General features: G+C 41.9%; 1 protein-coding gene across 4 annotated transcripts in view; it reads right to left on the bottom strand.

Annotated features, from left to right (window-relative positions):
- LOC137644107 (nuclear pore complex protein Nup58-like) overlaps positions 1–19,353 on the bottom strand; it is a 129,698-nt gene that overhangs the window by 49,851 nt on the left and 60,494 nt on the right. For all 4 annotated transcript variants that reach the window (XR_011045130.1, XM_068377057.1, XM_068377055.1 and 1 more), the window contains exon 12: positions 1,216–1,333. Coding sequence is in view for 3 of the 4 variants with exons in the window: in XM_068377057.1 (XP_068233158.1) it covers positions 1,216–1,333 (118 nt within the window). In the remaining variant the exon portion in view is untranslated. The remainder of the gene's footprint in view (positions 1–1,215; positions 1,334–19,353) is intronic.

Below are 19,353 nucleotides of genomic sequence, written 5' to 3'. Positions count from 1 at the left end.
TTTCCAAGGTGTCTTCTTTGGCATTACCAAAATAAACACCGGAGGAGGCTTAGGTTTCTTCCTCTCCTTCAAAGCATAAATCTGTGAATACAAAGAAGGCTACGACCTACCTTTTGGCACATGGGGATGATCGCAAATAATCATGCTCCCTGCACGAAGCACAGAGAGTGCATGGATCTACAACTGGTTTTGCCATAAACAAATTACGTCCACCTTTTCCCTGGCAAGTTAAAATGTCTTAAGCATCTATATCCCAAACAGAAACAGCCAACACTCACTTTCTGCAATAGAAAGAATATAAAAAAATTTTGGTTAGAGCGCAACAGTATATCCGTACTTGATGCGTTTGGGGACAGAAGTGAACAACTCCCAACAGGTGACAGGTGGGGCTACTCGCCCGCACTTACCACCTGTCGTTAACTCCTCGTTAAAGAATTTAATGGGCATCCCAGCTCTGCTGAAGACATTTCCCAATTTTCAAGGACAATTGGTTTCTATTTGCGGAGGAACAAAATCGCTTTCTTCTGCATCGCTGATGAAATAATCAAACCATGGGTTCAGTGAACTCTGAGAAACAAAAGGGATTTGATGCAATGCAACTAGCTTACTGCAGCGCTTATGAGAAATCTTATATAGACATAACATCTTTAGTTTTCATGAGGCCTTGTTTCTTAAAATCAACACTTTCTTTTGTTTTCATGAGGCCCTGTTCCTTATAAGACTGCGTTCTTACACACTTAAAAATTCTTAACACCTTTACTATTGTCTTAAATATAGTCAAATAATTCTATTTGAAAAAAATGAAGTTAAACAGTGTCACAAAACAAATAGTGCTTTGTCATGTCCAACATCATAAAAATTTGATTAAATGTACATGCAAACTCCTACTACAGTACAGTACTGTACTTTTTTGTTTCTTGATCAATTTAATTTAAAAACCATTTGAAAGAGAATTCTATGCTCTAAAAGTTGTACACTGGAAATTATTTTAGTTTTCTTAATTTTTTAAAATGTAATACTTTATCAATGTACAGAAGTCACTTTCTCATTTCCTCAAAAAGTGCATGTACAGATTGTAGGCTATAAAATTCCCTAACTTTTCATGTTTGAATTAAAAAAAAATTATTATTTGTTAGTATTAATGGAAAACATCAAAATAAACAAATAAATATTGATCTGAACGCTACAATTTTTTAATCAACTAACGTTACTCACCCAAAGAGAGAAGGTGTACTTGTTTGCGCAAGAGGCATAGTAGGCGGGGCAGCGCCAAATGTCACAGCCTTAGCTCTCTGTTGCTGTTCCTGGAATGCGTGAAGTCCACTGCTACTTCCTGTTACAAAAAACTCAAAAACTTATTATATCATAAAATATGAAGATACCTTATTTTCAATACATCATTACAGTAATCCCACATCACATCATGGTTCACCTATCACTCCATCAGTTCACATTGTGGCTATATAAATTTATTACATGTAAATCTATATCGCAGACTCCTCTTTATGTCGCGGGTCCCTGAGAGCAGATAAGTTGTATATTTTTTTCAGATTTTAATAATTTGTCATTATAAAATGAAATTTTAATTAAATTTCTTAATTCTATACTCACCTGATGTTCATATATCCATAAAATTTTGATATTTTAAATTTTCTTTCCCTTCAATAAACACCAACATTTAGTAAAAGAATGGAACATTCTTACAGTAAGTGGTAAGTTTTAAAGTCAAAATTATCCTACAAATTTCATGCGTCAATGGGGATGAGAGTGGGCGTGTTTTTAAACAATGGGTAAGTATAGAAATAAGAAATTTTATTATAAAAATTCCCTCTTTATTCCCATGAACTTCCTCTGATGTTCATATTGCTGACTCTCACACTGTTGGAGGCTGGATGCCAGTAAAGAAAAGAGAAATGATAATTTTAAGTTAAAGCAATATATCATGGTTAAGATTTACTAACCTGGTCTAGATTATTTTCAACAACCCACCTCACAATATGGTTTGGAATAAGGGGCTCCAGATAGCTTATTAGTTATTAAAATACTAGACTGTAGATAATTTTCATTGATTACAAATCAGTTATTAAATATACAAGCCATATACTTTTATATAAGAGAATTATAGATTAACTGAAATCTAAATTAATTAGACCACACCCTCTACAGCCCAACAATCTTCATAACCAAACCAGGATTGTTTACGATAATACATACATACATATACCAAGGCACTTCCCCCAATTTTTGGGGGTAGCCGACATCAAACAAATGAAACAGAAAAGGGGACCTCTCCTCTCTACGTTCCTCCCAACCTTACAAGGGACTCAACAATCGCTCGCCATTCATTCCTATTTCTAGCACGCTCTCTTGCCTCTCTCACATCTATCCTCCTATCACCCAGAGCTTCCTCCACTTCATCCATCCACCCAAACCTTGGCCTTCCTCTTGCACTTCTCCCATCAACTCTTGCATTCATCACCTTCTTTAGCAGACAGCCATTTTCCATTCTCTCAACATGGCCAAACCACCTCAACAAATTCATATCCACTCTAGTTGATAACTCATTTCTTACACCCATTCTCACCCTCACTACTTCCTTCCTAACCCTATCTACTTGAGATACACCAGCCATAATCCTCAGAAACTTCATCTCAAACACATTCAATTTCTGTCTCTCCGCCACTTTCATTCCCCACAACTTCGATCCATACATCAAAATTAGTACAATTACTTTCTCATACAGAGCTCTCTTTACATTCATGCCCAACCCTCTATTTTTTACTACTCCCTTAACTGCCCCCAACACTTTGCAACCTTCATTCACTCTCTGCAACAACAGACCCCAAGTACTTAAACTGATCCACCTCCTCGAGTAACTCTCCATTCAACATGACATTCAACCTCGCACCACCCTCCCTTCTCGTACATCTCATAACCTTACTCTTACCCATATTAACTCTCAACTTCCTTCTCTCACACACTCTTCCAAATTCTGTGACTAATCGGCCAAGTTTCTCTTCTGCGTCTGCAACCAGTACAGTATCATCCGCAAACAACAACTAATTTACCTCCCATGGTCATTCTCGTCTACCAGTTTCAATCCTCGTCCAAGCACTCGAGCATTCACCTCTCTCACCACTCCATCAACATACAAGTTAAACAACCACGGCGACATCACACATCCCTGTCTCAGCCCCACTCTCACTGAAAACCAATCGCTCACTTTATTTCCTATCCTAGCACATGCTTTACTACCTTTGTAGAAACTTTTCACTGCTTGCAACAACCTTCCACCAACTTCATATAATCGCATCACATTCCACATTGCTTCCCTATCAACTCTATGATACGCTTTCTCCAGATCCATAAACGCAACATACACCTCCTTACCTTTTGCTAAATATTTCTCGCATATCTGCCTAACTGTAAAAATCTGATTCATACAACCCCTACCTCTTCTAAAACCACACTGTACTTCTAAGATTGCATTCTCTGTTTTATTCTTAATCCTATTAATCAGTACTCTACCATACGCTTTTACCACCACACTCAACAAACTAATACCCCAGGAATTACAACACTCATGCACATCTCCCTTACCCTTATATAGTGGTACAATACACGCACATATCCAATCTACTGGTACCATTGACAACACAAAACACATATTAAACAATCTCACCAACCATTCAAGTACAGTCACAACCCCTTCCTTCAACATCTCAGCTCTCACACCATCCATACCAGATGCTTTTCCTACTCTCGTTTCCTCTAATGCTCTCCTCATTTCCTCTCTTGTAATATCTCTCTCATTCTCATCTCCCATCACTGGCACCTCAACACCTGCAACAGCAATTATATCTGCCTCCCTATTATCCTCACCATTCAGTAAACTTTCAAAATATTCCACCCACCTTTCCTTTGCCTCGTCTCCTTTTAACAACATTCCATTTCCATCTTTCACCGTCTCTTCAATCATTTACGATAATGTTTAGCAAAAACCAACTTGGTACGCAATTGAACTGCTGCAAAAATTCTTTTCAATAAAATATTTCTAGAAAAATTGAGGGAAATTGCTGCACTCCTAATATCATGTACTTTCCTCATTCTTTGAGCTTCTCTCATTAACTCTTAATTAAGAATAATAGCATTTATGGTTAAATGGCAATTAAGGACACAATCTCTAATACCTGTAGTTTTGTCCAAATAATACTTAATGACTTTTACTTGACATGAAATTTTTCTTCTGCTGAAATGATTTCATCCATTTTCAGAGAAGGTAAGTGAAAAAAATTGAGGCTAATCCTTAGCATTAAAATAATTTTTGGCTCTGAGGGAGGACAAAAGGGACAAAAACATCTTGTATTCCCCAAAAGCCTACTTTGACACAGTGCTTATAATTAACTTATGTGTTTACCTAAAGCTAAGACCAACAGGAAGTGTTTTAGCCATGAGATCTTTATGAGAAAGATTTTTTAATGGTTCAAAATTAGGACCTTTCAAATACTGTAAAACAGAGACCGAGAATTAAATGCCTTCTGCCCTTAGTCTCTCCAGCAGGAGCCACCAAGTCAGAGTGCACACTGACGGGTCAACCTGCATAGGCGCAGACATGGCATTCTTAGGGGTACTGAACATCCACTGCCTAGAGAGCGGAGATATTGTTTGACCTGCTTGAATGAAGTCAATTTTCAGATCTACAGAACTGATTATCCACCTGGTCCAGGGCCATGTCCCCAAGAATCGCCCAAGGTAAAGCCAGCAAGGGCTTCATAACACCCATAGTAGTCGACCAATATAATAAAATGGACTTGTTATAGAAAAAATAAGTAAAGCTAAGGTTTAAGTCAACGATTACTTATAATCAGCATGTTATATTGTAAAGTATTAGAAATTGCCAAATAATGTTAGAAATTTTTAAAAATTATGAATCAAAACCAAAATTTACCACTAAAAGTTGCCAATTCCCATAATGCATTTGTTTACTTTGTTTGTACTTCCATCTGCAAATATTTTGAGGGATACTGCAGTATCTGAACCTACATTTTTAACGATTTGTACTGTAAAGGCCAAGACTGAGGCTAGCATAGTCCAAGGTTCATTTTCAGTTAAGAAATGACAAATTCGGAGATAATTTGTATTTTTCCTAACCATACAAACCTTAGCTATTTACATGGGGTATTACTTTCGGCGTAGCTGAAATGGTGTGCAATTAGATTTTAACGAGGGTTAACTACACTCTCGCTAGCTAGCGAGGGAGTAGGGGAGAGGTAGCTAGCTACTGCTCCCCCCTCACACACCGGTGAACTGATTCACTTCGCTTAGAAGTAGGACTTGCTTTGGAGGACAGGGCTGGCGGGCAAATATGTGTAAATAGCTAAGGTTTGTATGGTTAAGAAAAATACAAATTATCTCCGAATTTGTCATTTGTTCCGTTACCAAAATACAAACCACGCTATTTCATGGGGCGACTTACCCCTTAGGAAGGGTGGAAAGTCCCAGCCTTACTGGCTTTGGCTTTGCCCGGGGACTCAGAATCCGAGTGAGCAGCACTTCGAGAAAAAGTCCCTGCACCTCGCAAGTTCCTTGCTCCGCAAGGAACGTGCGGCCTACATAAGCTTGTGTGTGGAGGGATGAAGTGCGACTTGTCCTAGGGAGTTGACCTGAAATCCCTTAGACGGAATTCTAGGCTAGGACGATCCCAATACCACCTCGTCAGGGTATGGGGGACGTGACAGTATTACCTTAATACTAGGAACACAAGGAAGCATGGTTTACCTGCAGAGGTTTGAGGTCAGCTATGCAGAGAACCCAGGATGCTGCTTTCCCCAAGAGAGGGGAGGATGAAGAAAGAAGTAAGGGCCAGACAAACTTCTTTCATTCATGCAGACTAAAACCGGGTAACAATGCCCTCAACCTTCTGCTACCTGTATATTAAGGAGCCTGAGGTTTAGACCAGCTGTTGTGTAGCCACAACAGGGCCGATAGAAAAAATATCGAAGCTCCTGTGGGTCACGTCCTGCAGGTAGTGGGCTGTGAAGGTCGTTTGACGCCTCCAGACTCCAGCTTGTAGCACCTGCGTCACAGAGTAGTTACTCTTGAAGGCCAGGGACGTTGCGATGCCTCTGGCGTCGCGTGCCCTAAGGCGACGTGACGGAGGAGGGTCTGGATTCAGGACGTGATGGACGACCCTACAAAATCCAGGCTGAAAAGGTTTTCTTGGTGACCCTTCTCTCCGTCCTTCCTGTGCTCCCAAACAGGGCTTGCACGAGAGGACGAACTGCAGCTGTTCTTAAGATAAAACCTCCGACTCCTTACTGGGCATAGTAGGAGGTCTGGGTCATCTGTTACGGAACAGAGAATCGAAATCTTGAAGGAGTCGAACCGAGGGTCCGGGCTCCAAGATTTTGAGACTAGTGACCAGCTCAGGGATGAACCTGAACGTTACCTCCCCCTCTTCTCTTGAATGGGCAACGACGTATGAGAGACCATGAAGTTTGCTGGCACGCTTGGCCGAGGCCAGAGCGAGCAGGAGCACCGTCTTCCAAGTCAGGTGACGATCAGAAGACTGGCGTAATGGTTCGCAAGGTGGTCTCTTGAGAGCCCTAAGAGCCCGAACCATGTTCCATGGAGGAGGTCTCACTTCCGACTGGGGGCAGGTAAGTTCGTAGCTTCGAATGAGCGAAGAAAGAACCAGCGAGGAGGGAATGTCTATTCCTTCAGCCTGCAGGCCAGGCTAAGGCTGAGCGATAGGTTTCCACCGCCGAGAGCGAAAGGTGCATTCCCTCCCGCAGGTATACAATAATTCCGCTATTGCTGGAATAGTGGCATCAAGGGGAGAGATACCTCTCCCACGACACCAACCACAGAAGACTCTCCACTTGGCCCGGTAGACCCCTGAGGATGACTTTCGCAGGTGTCGAGACATCCGCTCCGCAACTTGTTGCAGAACTCTTCTGTGAGGGAATGCTGGATAGTCTTCAGGCATGAAGCCGAAGCGATGCTACGGCTCTGAGGCAGATGTTGCAGTGTGGTTGGTCGAGTAGCTCGTGTCGTGGGGGAAGCTCTCTCAGGAGTCCCGTCAGGGGATGCAGAAGGTTCGAGAACCACTCTGCATGATTCCGAAGCGGAGCTATCAGAGTCATCGACAGGTTGACTGATAATCTGGTCTTGTTGAGCACTCTTCTCACCAGACAAAACGGTGGGAAGGCGTAGACGTTGATGTTGTCCCACCGTTGTAGGAAGGCATCTTGCCAGAGTGCCTTGGGGAAGTAGTACAGCGGCAGCTTGAAGTTGAAGGCTGTCGCAAACAGGATCACAAAGGCAAGACTTTGTTGGCTACTAGGGGTCCCCAAGACCACTCGGCACTCACTATCTGCGAGGCTCTGCTCAGACTGCGGAGAGCACATTCCTTTGCCCGGAATAAAGCGAGCCGATAGTGGTATTGAGTGGAAACGGTTCATCTCAGTATCTCTACTGCAAGATGGTAAAGCTGTTATGAGAGGTACCTCTCTGCTTATTGAAATAAACCACTACCGTGGTGTTGTCGCTCACGGAGTGATCCACCAGGGTTGTTGGAACTGTTGAAGGGCTAGATATACGGCCTTCATTCCTAGCAGATTGAAGTGGAGGTACCTTACTGATTGTGACCATAGGCCTGAGATCCTTTAGTTCAGAACGTGCCACCCCACCCCCCCATTTTGACGCATCCGAGAACAGCATCAAATGCGGGGGAAGGACGCGAAAATCCACTCCCTTCAAAGGTTCCCGTAGGACAACCACCATTGCGGGTCCATTCGTTCTGCAGGTCCCAAGGGACCAGAGTGTCCGGGGAATCGTTGCCTTGGTTCCACCGAGACTTGAGCCGCCGTTGCAGGGATCTCATCCTGAGGCGGCTGTTTGGAACTAGACGGGTCAGGGAGGAAAAGGTGACCTAGGAGAAGTAACCAAGATTGGGTTGGAAGCTCTCCTCGTCTGAGGAAAGGTTCTGCGCCTCTCCTCAGCTCTGCTATCCTGTCGACTGATGGGAAGGCTTGTGGAGATTGGTATCCAACATCATGCCTAAATATCCCAGTTGTTGGGATGGAAGCAGAGAAGACTTCTCGAGATTTACCATGATCCCTAGATCTTGGCAAAGTCCCAGAGGCTTGCCTCGGTGTCGAAGAAGGGTCGATTCCGAGACTGCCGGGGTTAGCCAGTCATCCAGATAGCGAAGGGGACGGATGCCGATCCTGTGTGGTCACGAAGATATCATGGTGAACATTCTGGTGAACACCTGCGGTGCTGTGGAGAGATCGAAACACAGCACCTTGAACTGGTAGCCCTTGCTGTCTGGGCTGAATTTCAAGTACTTCCTGGAAGACGGATGGATTGGGATCTGGAAGTACCCGTCCTTCAGATCCAGTGTGCACCTGAAGACTTGTGGTCTCACTGCAAGTCTGAACGACTCTGCTGTTCCACGCTGAACGAAGTTTGTTCGACAAACTTGTTCAGAGCTGATGACGGGTCTCCAGCCTTCAGATGCCTTCTTTACAAGAAAAAGTCGACTGAAGAAGCCGGGGGGAGCCGTCGACAACGTTATGGAGAGCATCTTCTAGAGTATGGTCTCGAATTCTGCCCGAAGGGCTAGACCCTTTGCTGATCCCATGGCATAGGGGCTCAGCGCACTGGATTCGCTGTCAGGGGAGGTAGAGATGTTATGAACGGGACGCGATATCCTTGGCTGATCACGGAGATCGTGCAGGAATCGTCCCCGAGTCGCTGCTACCTTAACATGCAACTTTAGGTATCCCCCCACTGGGGGCAGGGGGGTGCCAATCCTAGCGTCTGCGGCCTCGGCCGCTCCCTCTAGGATTATTGCCTCCCCAGGAGGACTTCGTGTCCTTCTTGTCCCTGACAGGAGGGGGCTGCTGTTTAGACACCTTGTCTTTGCCGTCGGAGCCGGCTCCGAAGTCCTAGGCCGACGCGGCTGTTGTTGTTGAGGCGGTGGAGGCTTGTAGGGTCCGGATGTAAGCACCTTTGGAGGGGCGAATCGAGATCCAATTTCCTCTACCTCTCAGCTGACCGTACCACGTCCTTGGGCTCAAACAAGCTCTTTCCAAGGATGGAATTGTCTGAGCTTGCCGATATCCACGGTTGAGACTTTCGAGAAGAACCTCTCGGTCACTGCATCTCAATGCTCCAACATCGAGTTTGCCCACAAGTTCGAAACTTGGTGAGCCGGAAAACGATGGTGTTCGTGCCCGAGAGGAGGAAAGTTTCCATGGTCTTCCTGGTGTTCCCCTTGGACAAGTCCTCGGATAACAACAGGATGCCCGGAGATCCAAGCCAGACGACCAGCCATGAAGTGGCCTGCATGGCCCACTCTGCGGCCTTCATCTGGCTCAAGATCTCCGAAGCCGAGAAAGTCCCCTGCCGGGCGGAGAATTTCTCGAGAGATATTCCCCTGGAATCCCTTCCACGGAATGGTGGAGAGGCAGAGCTAAACCAGGCTTCCACATAATCTTGAAGTACCTCCTCTGCTGACGGCTGACAGACGCAGTGTCAGCGACCCGCAGGAGGGAAGGGGATCAGGTGATCCTGAGGAGTAGAGATGATGGGGCATGCCTGAAAAGAAGGAGAAGAATGTTGCCCAGACCTCTCTGAAGCTTCTTCCTGCTCCTGCACATGTGCTGCTTTGCGTCTACAGTTGAGAGATCGTGCCGACAATGATCTGGAAGTACGCGCTCCAGAAGAATCGCCAGGTTGCCCGTGTTGCGAAACCCGACGGGAATCGCGGACGAAATCGTGCTGGAGCTCGCGCGATGGAAAATCATTGGTTCGCGCGCGGGCGAACATGGGTGCGCATGTGTGCGGGCGAGTGGGCGCGCAGTCGTAAGGGCGAGCGCAGGCGGCCGGGAGACCGATGGCGCGTAAGGGAGCAATGGCACGTTGACGAGCGATGGCGCGTTGGAAACCTACGACGATTGAAGCGTTGGCGCGTTGAAAACGCTTGCGCGCAGGCGAAGAATCGCGCGGGCGCTTAGGAGATCGCTGCCGCGCAAGGAGTGCCCAGGGGTGCCTGCGAGCGCCCGTGCGCTAGCTTAGGTGCTTCCTGGGTGGCGCGGTGTGATGTGGAAGCGTGCTGGCGCGTTGGCGCGCTGGAACTAGAACCGCGCGTGGGCGCGCTTGGCGCGAAACTCCAGAAGGGCGCTGCGAGTCCAGAAGAACCCGTGAGCGCCTGTGCGCTAGCGTAGGAACTTCTTGAACTGCGCGCGACGAAGCAGGAACCGGGAGATCGTAGGCGCGTAGTTCCGTGGCCAGAAGATATGCGCGGCCAGAATGTATCAGCGAGGGTGCAGAACCAGAGAGATCGTCGGCGAGGAGGCGAAGGAATAAACTCCTTGCCTGCACCCAGATCGGGAGATCGTGGGCGCGTAGGCGAACGTTGGCGCACATTGCGCACATTAGGAAAGGGAGCGCAGATGTGCGCTGGCGAGCAGGTGAACGTGGATTTCAGCGAAGAAATAATCCCCTTGCTTGCATCCAGATCCGGAGATCGTGGGCGCGAGGGTGAACGTTGGCGCACATTGCGCATATCAGAAAAGGGCGATCAGATGTGCGCTGGCGAGCAGGCGATCGTGGGTGTTCAGGAGACCGTTGGTGCAAAAGGCGCGTAGCCACACAGAAGGTCTCAGAAGAGTTGGCGATCAGGTTGATTCAGCAGAAGTTTGGTCCACAGCAGGAGAGCATTACGAACTACTGCGCGCGAGCACGCAGGAGAACGAGGTTGCACAGGTAAAAACCTGGCACTAAAGGGACTTACTCACATTGTGAGACAAGCCCTTTGCCCCGAAGGGACCGGTGCCCGTTGGAAAACGGGGTGGAGTGGCGCCCACAGCGCATCTGCATCCAGGAACAGAGATGGAAGACAAGAAGGTCTGGCAGGTGTCAGAGATCGCGAACGATCTGCCGAAAGGTCTAGCGAAGCAGCTGCAACGGACTGTTCTCGTCGAGGAGGATCCTCTGCGGCTGAAGATGAAGACGACCACGGACAGGAGCACCATCATCAGTCCTCCGAAGAGGAGTCTCTGTTAGTGAGCTCCCCCGAGGGGGAGACAGACTTGCAAGAGAGACCGTTGGACTCAGCTGCTCTCTCGAAGGATGTTCGGAGGGGGGAACTGAGCCTTCAGCAACATCAGCAACAACACCAGGGGAGTCCTCCGAAGAGGAGTCCCTGCAGCTGCTCAGCCCCTTGAGCGTAGCTGCAAGTGCGACCGCTCAGCACCAAGAGCATAATCGCACGAATTCCAAGGTCCGGCCTTGCAACCGCTCAGCCCCTTGAGCATGGTAACAAAAGCGGTCGCTCAGCACCAAGAGCATAACCGCCCGAGGACCAAGAAACACCAACCAGGAATTATCAAGGTAAAAGAAGTTCCCTCCCCGAAGGGGAAAAAACTCATACCTGGGAAGGGAACCTCCCTCGGAAGGGAAGTTACCCACCCATGGAGGCAAACCTTCTGAGCATTCTAAATGAACTAAGGGGCTGACAGTTGTCACGGGAGAACTTCTAGGAGAAAGGAACACGCCCATGACGAAGTCCTAGAGAGGAGGCGGCAACAGCAGACTCCCCAGGCCCAAACAGGACAGCTCTGCTTCGTTGGCACATTAGGCAAACGAAAAACTAGATAGTTAACTGTGAAAATAAAATAAATAATTAGTTAACATTCATTCCCCCGGGGGAACTCCGAAGAAGAACCCCGAGGGAAAAGGACATAAGAATTACGCACCAGAAAAGCGCCCTCCTCCTCCACTGACACTCACGGGAAAGGGGGAAGGCGGAGAACAGTAATAAAAACAGAATTATAACATTTATAACAATTATAATTATGTAATTCATCTAAGAATGTTCACTATTAGAAGAACGAATGAACCCCGAAGGGAAGCGTTCTACACAAAGGCTGAAAAGCTAACAAATACAATTAGATTTCATTAAAATAATTGAGACCAAATAAACGGAGAAGCAACTCAACCCGCAACGGGAAGGAAGCTACCGTAATACGTAGTAGTATTAAAAGGGAGAGAGAGAGAGAGAGAGAGAGAGAGAGAGAGAGAGAGAGAGAGAGAGAGAGAGAGAGAGAGAGAGAGAGAGAGAGAGACCGTAGTCAAACTAAACTCCCATGTTCCCTACGCTGATAGTCCAAGTTCCCCGTAGAGAAGGAGGAACAGCGGAAAACAGAATAATAAACAAAGTCCAGCGATGACGATTCCCCACGGCGCCCGCCGAAGGGAGGACCGAAGGACCAAGGGAGAGATCGCGACCCACGAAGTGTCACCGCGGTGGCCTGTAACTACGCGTTGATGTTGACGTACACTACACACACACAGCACAAACACTGAAAAGGAAACTTACTGTATTTCTATACCCAAATATATATATAAACACAAGAATGTTTACATATATATATTAAGTATAAGAAAAAGTAAGTACAGTAGGGTCCCGAATTAAGCGTGTTCGAATTACACGATTCCCCTTTTCCACGATCGCTATTTTTCAAAAATAAATTTTCTGTATCCACGAGGCTGTTCAAAGTTCGCGAGTCAAGCACTACAAAATGTATCAAATCTATAGTCTTTTTAAGTATATTGGTAGCCCTAAATACGGTGATTTATAATAAATGTTACAAAACAATATTAACATTACATTTCATTAACATAATTTCATGATGAATAGCCTATTTAAGGATAAAATTCCACAACAATGAAATCAACTGTTAACTGTGCGAGTCCAGCTGACAAAATGTAAACAGAAATGTGGTTACGTTCTCGGCAATCTTTATCTTTCTCCAACCTTACGATAATTGTAATGGTAGTGTTAATGATGGTATATTAAAGCATTATTTTTGTTTAGTACAGTATATTTAAAAGCCTTATTTTTCCCTCTGGGCGTTCAAGGTTTTCACGAGTAGACTGGGTTCGTTTATCGGCAGTGAATAGCCTAAACTTCGGTAACGAGTCGTCAATATTTTGTCATATTTTAAACAGTAGGCTATACATTTGATTTGCAAACATTGGTTTTGTAGAGTAGACGGTAAAATAAAATCGAGAGAGAGAGAGAGAGAGAGAGAGAGAGAGAGAGAGAGAGAGAGAGAGAGAGATTTGATGGCAGAAATCTCTCTCTCTCTCTCTCTAGATTTTATTTTACCGTCTACTCTACAAAACCAATGTTTGCAAATCAAATGTATACTGTTTAAAATATGACAAAGTATTGACGACTCGTTACCGAAGTTTAGGCTATTCACTGCCGATAAACGATAACAAACCCTTTAATGCAAACTAACTGTATCCTTTGATATTCCTCTATATTTATCACGAATTCCTTCTATACCTCCTCAGACACTCTTATTTCAAATATCTAAATTATTCTTATCACAACTAACACCATCTAGTCATTTTCATTCCATTATATCTATTATTCCTCTGGATCTTATTCCCTTTTCCTTATTCTGTTTATTCGATGGGATTCGTTTTTCCCTTTACCGTCTTTCAGAATCTATTTTTAGCCACTGGCAACCAAATCCCCCCTTCCCCCGTCTCCTACCGTCTCCCCTGCGAGTCCACCCAGCCTATCTCATCACTCCCCTGTTCTAGGTCTGTAACCTTCTGCGTCATAATATCTCTCTCTCTCTCTCTCTCTCTCTCTCTCTCTCTCTCTCATTATACAATACTTACAAATAGATGAAGAAACCAAAATCGGTTTTCTTGAAGTGTCAATTAAATACAAAACGAAAAAATTATACCGTGTATACATCCATTTCAATCATAGCTTAAAATACGGTAACCGATTTCGTCAGCAAACCACTATTTTTTTGGAAACACCATTCTATTCCAGAAAATTTTTACTCTTTAAATGTCAATTGCGCTATAATAAAACATGTACTTATTTGTAAATTTCGGGTGTGTTTTAAAAATCGAGTATTGCTAACTTATTTTTGTTTTACTTTTGGCTGTGATCACATCAGCTGATGTCTAGCTTCCGCGCGAATACAATAACAAAGAATTGTTTACACCATTTCTTAACTTATTCAAACCATCTATACAGTTAATATTACATAAACACCAATGTGTTATAACCTATCATATTTATTGTTTAGTACTTTAAAACCATCTCTCTCTCTCTCTCTCTCTCTCTCTCTCTCTCTCTCTCTCTCTCATCGAACGTTATAGCGGTAACCTAATTGTTCGGTGACTTTAAAAAATAGGCCTAGTACTTTCTTCTTTACCTTTTTTGCATATGGATCCATAATTGAGGTGGGTACAAGTTGACTTATAACTGAAGTTAGGAAAAGTATTTTGGATATGGAAAGGACAATTATCTTTCGTAACAGTTTAGAATTATCGTAAGTTATCACTCTGTCATTAGCGGCAGTTTGCTATTGTGGATTAAACGCATAAGGAAAAAAAAATTTCCAGCTTTGCTACGAATTTAGGAATTTATATGGATACGGTAAGTAAAATATTTGTAATAACATAATGTTTACTAAATGTTTGTAATATCATTAGTTATGACTTAGATCATGTGTGTTTAATGCATTCGTTTGTTTATTATGATCGAAGATGGAGCGTAAACAAATGGAAGGTTTCCGTTTCAGGCGGCATCATAAAGAAAAACATTTCATAAATGGCATTCATTTCATTTATTTGAAAGTTCTAATAAAAAATAATTAAAACATTGGTAATAACAAATTCAACATATAATCTATACTTGGTAAAATTGCTGTCAATTCAAAAACACAGATGTATAAATGCGTCTGTTTCTTCGTTGTGATCAGAGTTAAACGTAAACAAAACATTGGTTGTCGTTTTCTATTCTGCTTTTTAGCGTGTTTAGGAAACGCATGATATAAAATCGCCTTTATTTTGATAATTCTGGATTTTCAATCATACAACAAGCTAGTCTATAGAGTGATGGTTTTGCTATTCACCAGTTGTATTATACAATAGATATGACAAACATTAAAATTTGTCTGTATTTTGGGTTGTGTTGTAACGGGAAATATATGGTGTTTACACCTATCCTGGTTATAATTTTAACCATTTTTCAAGTTATTAGAACTTTAAAGTATATTAAATGTTTTATTTATTTACAAAAACAATTTGATATTATAAAGAAATACAGTATAGTACAAAGAAAGTATTGGAAATGGGTAGTAAACACATTTGAATAGGCAAATTGCTGGTTGCCATGGCCACAATGGAATTATTTCTGTTAGTTGTGTGTTTCGAAATTCGCGATTTTCCATTTACACGAGGTCATTAATCGACCAAATTCTCGCATAATTCGGGACCCTACTGTACAGTGAACCCTCGCTACTTCGCGGTTCGACCATTGCGGATTCACCACTTCGCGGATTTTTTCCATAACCCATATATATATATATATATATATATATATATATATATATATATATATATATATATATATATATATATATATATATATATATATATATATATATATATATATATATATATATACAGTAGGGTCCCGAATTACACGTGTTCTAATTACACGATTCCTCAATTACGCGATCGATAGTTTTTAAAAATTAATTTTCCTGTATCTGCGAGGAGCATTCTAAATCCGCGAGTCAAGCACCGCGAAGCGTAGGAAATCTATTGTTTTCTTAATTGTATTGGGGGGGGGGGGTGATGGTTCCCCGATGTCTGAGAAGGGGGGGGGGAGAATGTGAGAGAAAGATTTCTGTTCAAACACTTTAAGACTAGTTTTGGATGAAAAAATGTTAAGGTTTGCCCATCTGTTGTGTGAACTTGTCGCTAGGCCTAGCCTAACTGTCCAACACCTATATGTATAATATTCCATATTTGTACTAATTAATTTCTATACTTACGTTGTGATTATGGTGAAAAATCCTTATTCATTAAACTTTAAATTAAAAACCATCAAAATAAAGACTATTTTATATCATGCTACTGCCAAACATGTCACCACAACCAAACCCATTACTTTGTTTGGTACGTTCCATCGCCGATCATAACGAACTCGCTAACCAATTTTAACATCTGTCTATAGGTTAACTTTTGCGGCAAAAGATATCTTACCAGGTACTATGTAATAATAATGTTATAATTAATGTTGTTTTTATTTATCCTTAGAAAATCAAAATATATGAAATATGAGCAATTTTGTTTCGTGTTGTTTTTTTTTTTCCTAAAAAAACGCCTTCTTAAAAGGAAAACGTTTTTTTTTACGTTTCATCGTCGATCATAAACGCATTTACTCCTGAAAGTGATATTGAAGAGCTTTTACTAAAGATGTTATTATAAATAAAGATTATAAATAGGTGGTAAAATATCTATAAATAAAGTGTAGCAGCATCAAGAAATGTTGGGGTTCGCCCTTTACATAAGAATGTACTGTACATTGGATTAGACAGAACGTAGAAAAAATCAATTAGGGAAAAATCGGTATTCGATATCCTCTTCATCAGCATCGTCAATCGGGCTTTTTATTTTTTTTATTCTCAGTCGCTAACTAGTTATCGCACTGCCAAGATCTGCACACATTCCGATAATTCACATTTGAAGGTTTTCTGGGAGAGGATGGATAGAGAAAATACCGAACTATATAAAATGTTTTTTTAACCTGTTAAGCGTCACCCACGTGATAAACCGTTCACCACGATCTACTCGGTACCGCCTTCAACTGTATACAGTATTCCGTTCATGACTTTAATTGCCTTTTACAAGCCGTCAGTCTCGTGATGTTACTTTACTCGTATAGTAAGTATAGGATCACCACTTGGCAACACTCTCAGCATATGGGGACTGTGAATAGAAACTTATATGATGTCTGGCAACTATTTTTCTGAAGGTAGCTTGATGTTACAAAACTGTGGTTTCCTATCAGTGCGCTCGGGCGTTCATGCACAAGTGGTTATTTGTTGTTCCTTTTGTAATGAAAGGTCTAAAGAGGAAGGTTATTTCTTTAGATGAAATAAATGATATTCTTGTTGTGGAATTTGATAATGATAACCTGTTTGATAATGAGAGCACTAGTTCTGAATCCTCCAGTGATGAGTATATTGAAGAAACAAAGTTTTCTTTCGATGCCGAAAGCGAAAATGACTTCTCATTACCGAATGACTGGACAACGAAATTTCACAAAACTATAAAGGGAAAGGAAACGCCGAGAGAGAGAGAGAGAGAGAGAGAGAGAGAGAGAGAGAGAGAGAGAGAGAGAATAAAGTGGATAAATAATGTACAAATGTATGACGAACATATTTGAAAACTATACAGGAAACGATATGAAGAGAGAGAGAGAGAGAGAGAGGAGAGACCTATCCCTTTCCTTTTGTTGCTTATCCAGGCGTAAGATTTACGATTGAAGATAAAAAGAACCCATTAGAATATTCAGTATTATGTAGCCATTTGAAATTAAATAATAGTAGTATTAATTGTTTTTTTACTCAACCATTTAATTAATATCCCTACTTTTAACTATAATTACGAATTATAAGCATAAAGAAATTATATTAACTTTGAAAAATTATCATTAGTGAAATGACCGCTCAGGGCAAAAAAAGCGTGATTATCGTACAGCAGCCTAGTGCACACTTGCGCCTACTGGCCGTGTTTACGTGTGGGAGTGTCATCATGGATATACAGTACTATACTGTAATTTTTAACTATTGCTAGATACGTACTGTATCAAACCTTGAAAACCCTTTTTTGTTTTTTGTATCTATAGGAAATAATTCTACATCATTCGGAAAATACTGAAAACAGTAAGCTATGCATAGTACAGTAGTAAATACTAGTCATAGAAAATTATCAAAACTTTAACAACTTTTTATTGTTTTATTTATCCATAAAAGAAATTTTGTACAGTATTTTATAAAAAAAATCTATAAGAAGGATTTCTTACAGTATTGTTAAGATAAAAGCTACAGTATATATATATATATATATATATATATATATATATATATATATATATATATATATATATATATACATACATACACACATACATACACACACACAGTGTATATACAGTATATATATAGCTAGAAAGCTAGAAATGGAGTGAAAAAAAAATTGACGGGTAGGTTGCTGTTTGCCGCCATGATGTGTTTCGAAATATACGAATTTCCAATTACACGAGGCCTTTCATCGACCAAATTCTCGCATAATTCGGGACCCTACTGTATATATATATATATATATATATATATATATATATATATATATATATATATATATGTATGCATGTATTTATGTATATATGTATGTATGTATATGTAGGTATGTATATGAGTATACATATAAATATATATATATATACACACACACACACACATATATATATATATATATATATATATATATATATATATATATATATATAAAGTAGGAAGATGTGATGTAGTTCTAAGGGAAAAGTATGGGAAATATGTCTGGGTAATAAGCAAAGCTCTACCTCCAGTTTGTTTCTTCATTATGATCAGAGATAAATGTAAAGAAAACATTGGTTGCCATTTTTTATCGTGCTTTTTAGCGTGTTTAGGAAACACATGATATAAAATCGCCTTTAATATTTGTGCCTGTTTTAGTTTAGGGTACTGTAGTACATGCATTCTGTGTTCTGTACATTAAAGGGTAGTTTGTTAACAGTACTACGTACAAGGGAAGGTTTTAAAAGTCTGAATATACATGTTGAATAAATAGGTAAATATGGTGTCACTACTTCGCGGATTTTCACCTATCGCGGCCGCGTCTGGAACCTATCTACCGCGATAAACGAGGGTTCACTGTATAAGTATAAGAAAAAGTAAGTAAAAAGTAAAGACAAAACATTAATGGCTGCCAAGCGAGGGTGAGAGCGGACATGTCCGCTCACCACCCAAGCCAAAAGCGAAGTGAATCAGTTTACCGGTGTGTGAGGGGGGAGGGGTAGCTAGCTAACTCTCCCCTACCCCCTCGCTAGCTAGCAAGAGGGTAGTTAACCCTCGTTAAAATCTAATGGCTCGCCATTTCAGCTACGCTGAAAGTAATACCCCATGTAAATAGCTAAGGTTTGTATTCCAGTTACGGAACTAATGGCACATTATACAAATTCCAGGCATGAGTGAAATGGAAGATGCTTAAGGATTGGATACATAAACTAAATCAGAACAATATTCCCCAAACCATGGGCTTCCTCCAGACAAAGGCTAGGGATATACGATGAGCTGATGAATGACAATGGAAATGCCAGTCTTTCACTGCAATGAGTGGCTGGTTTGTTAACTTCCAAGAGTATCTGTCATTTACCCAGCAGCTGAAGCCTATGTCAAGACTGAAAGAGTACAT

Source organism: Palaemon carinicauda, chromosome 7, assembly GCF_036898095.1.
Source record: "Palaemon carinicauda isolate YSFRI2023 chromosome 7, ASM3689809v2, whole genome shotgun sequence".
In the NCBI taxonomy this organism is placed as follows: Eukaryota; Metazoa; Arthropoda; class Malacostraca; order Decapoda; family Palaemonidae; genus Palaemon; species Palaemon carinicauda.
Note: the sequence above shows the minus strand (reverse complement) of the source record. Positions and strands in the feature narration are given on the sequence as shown.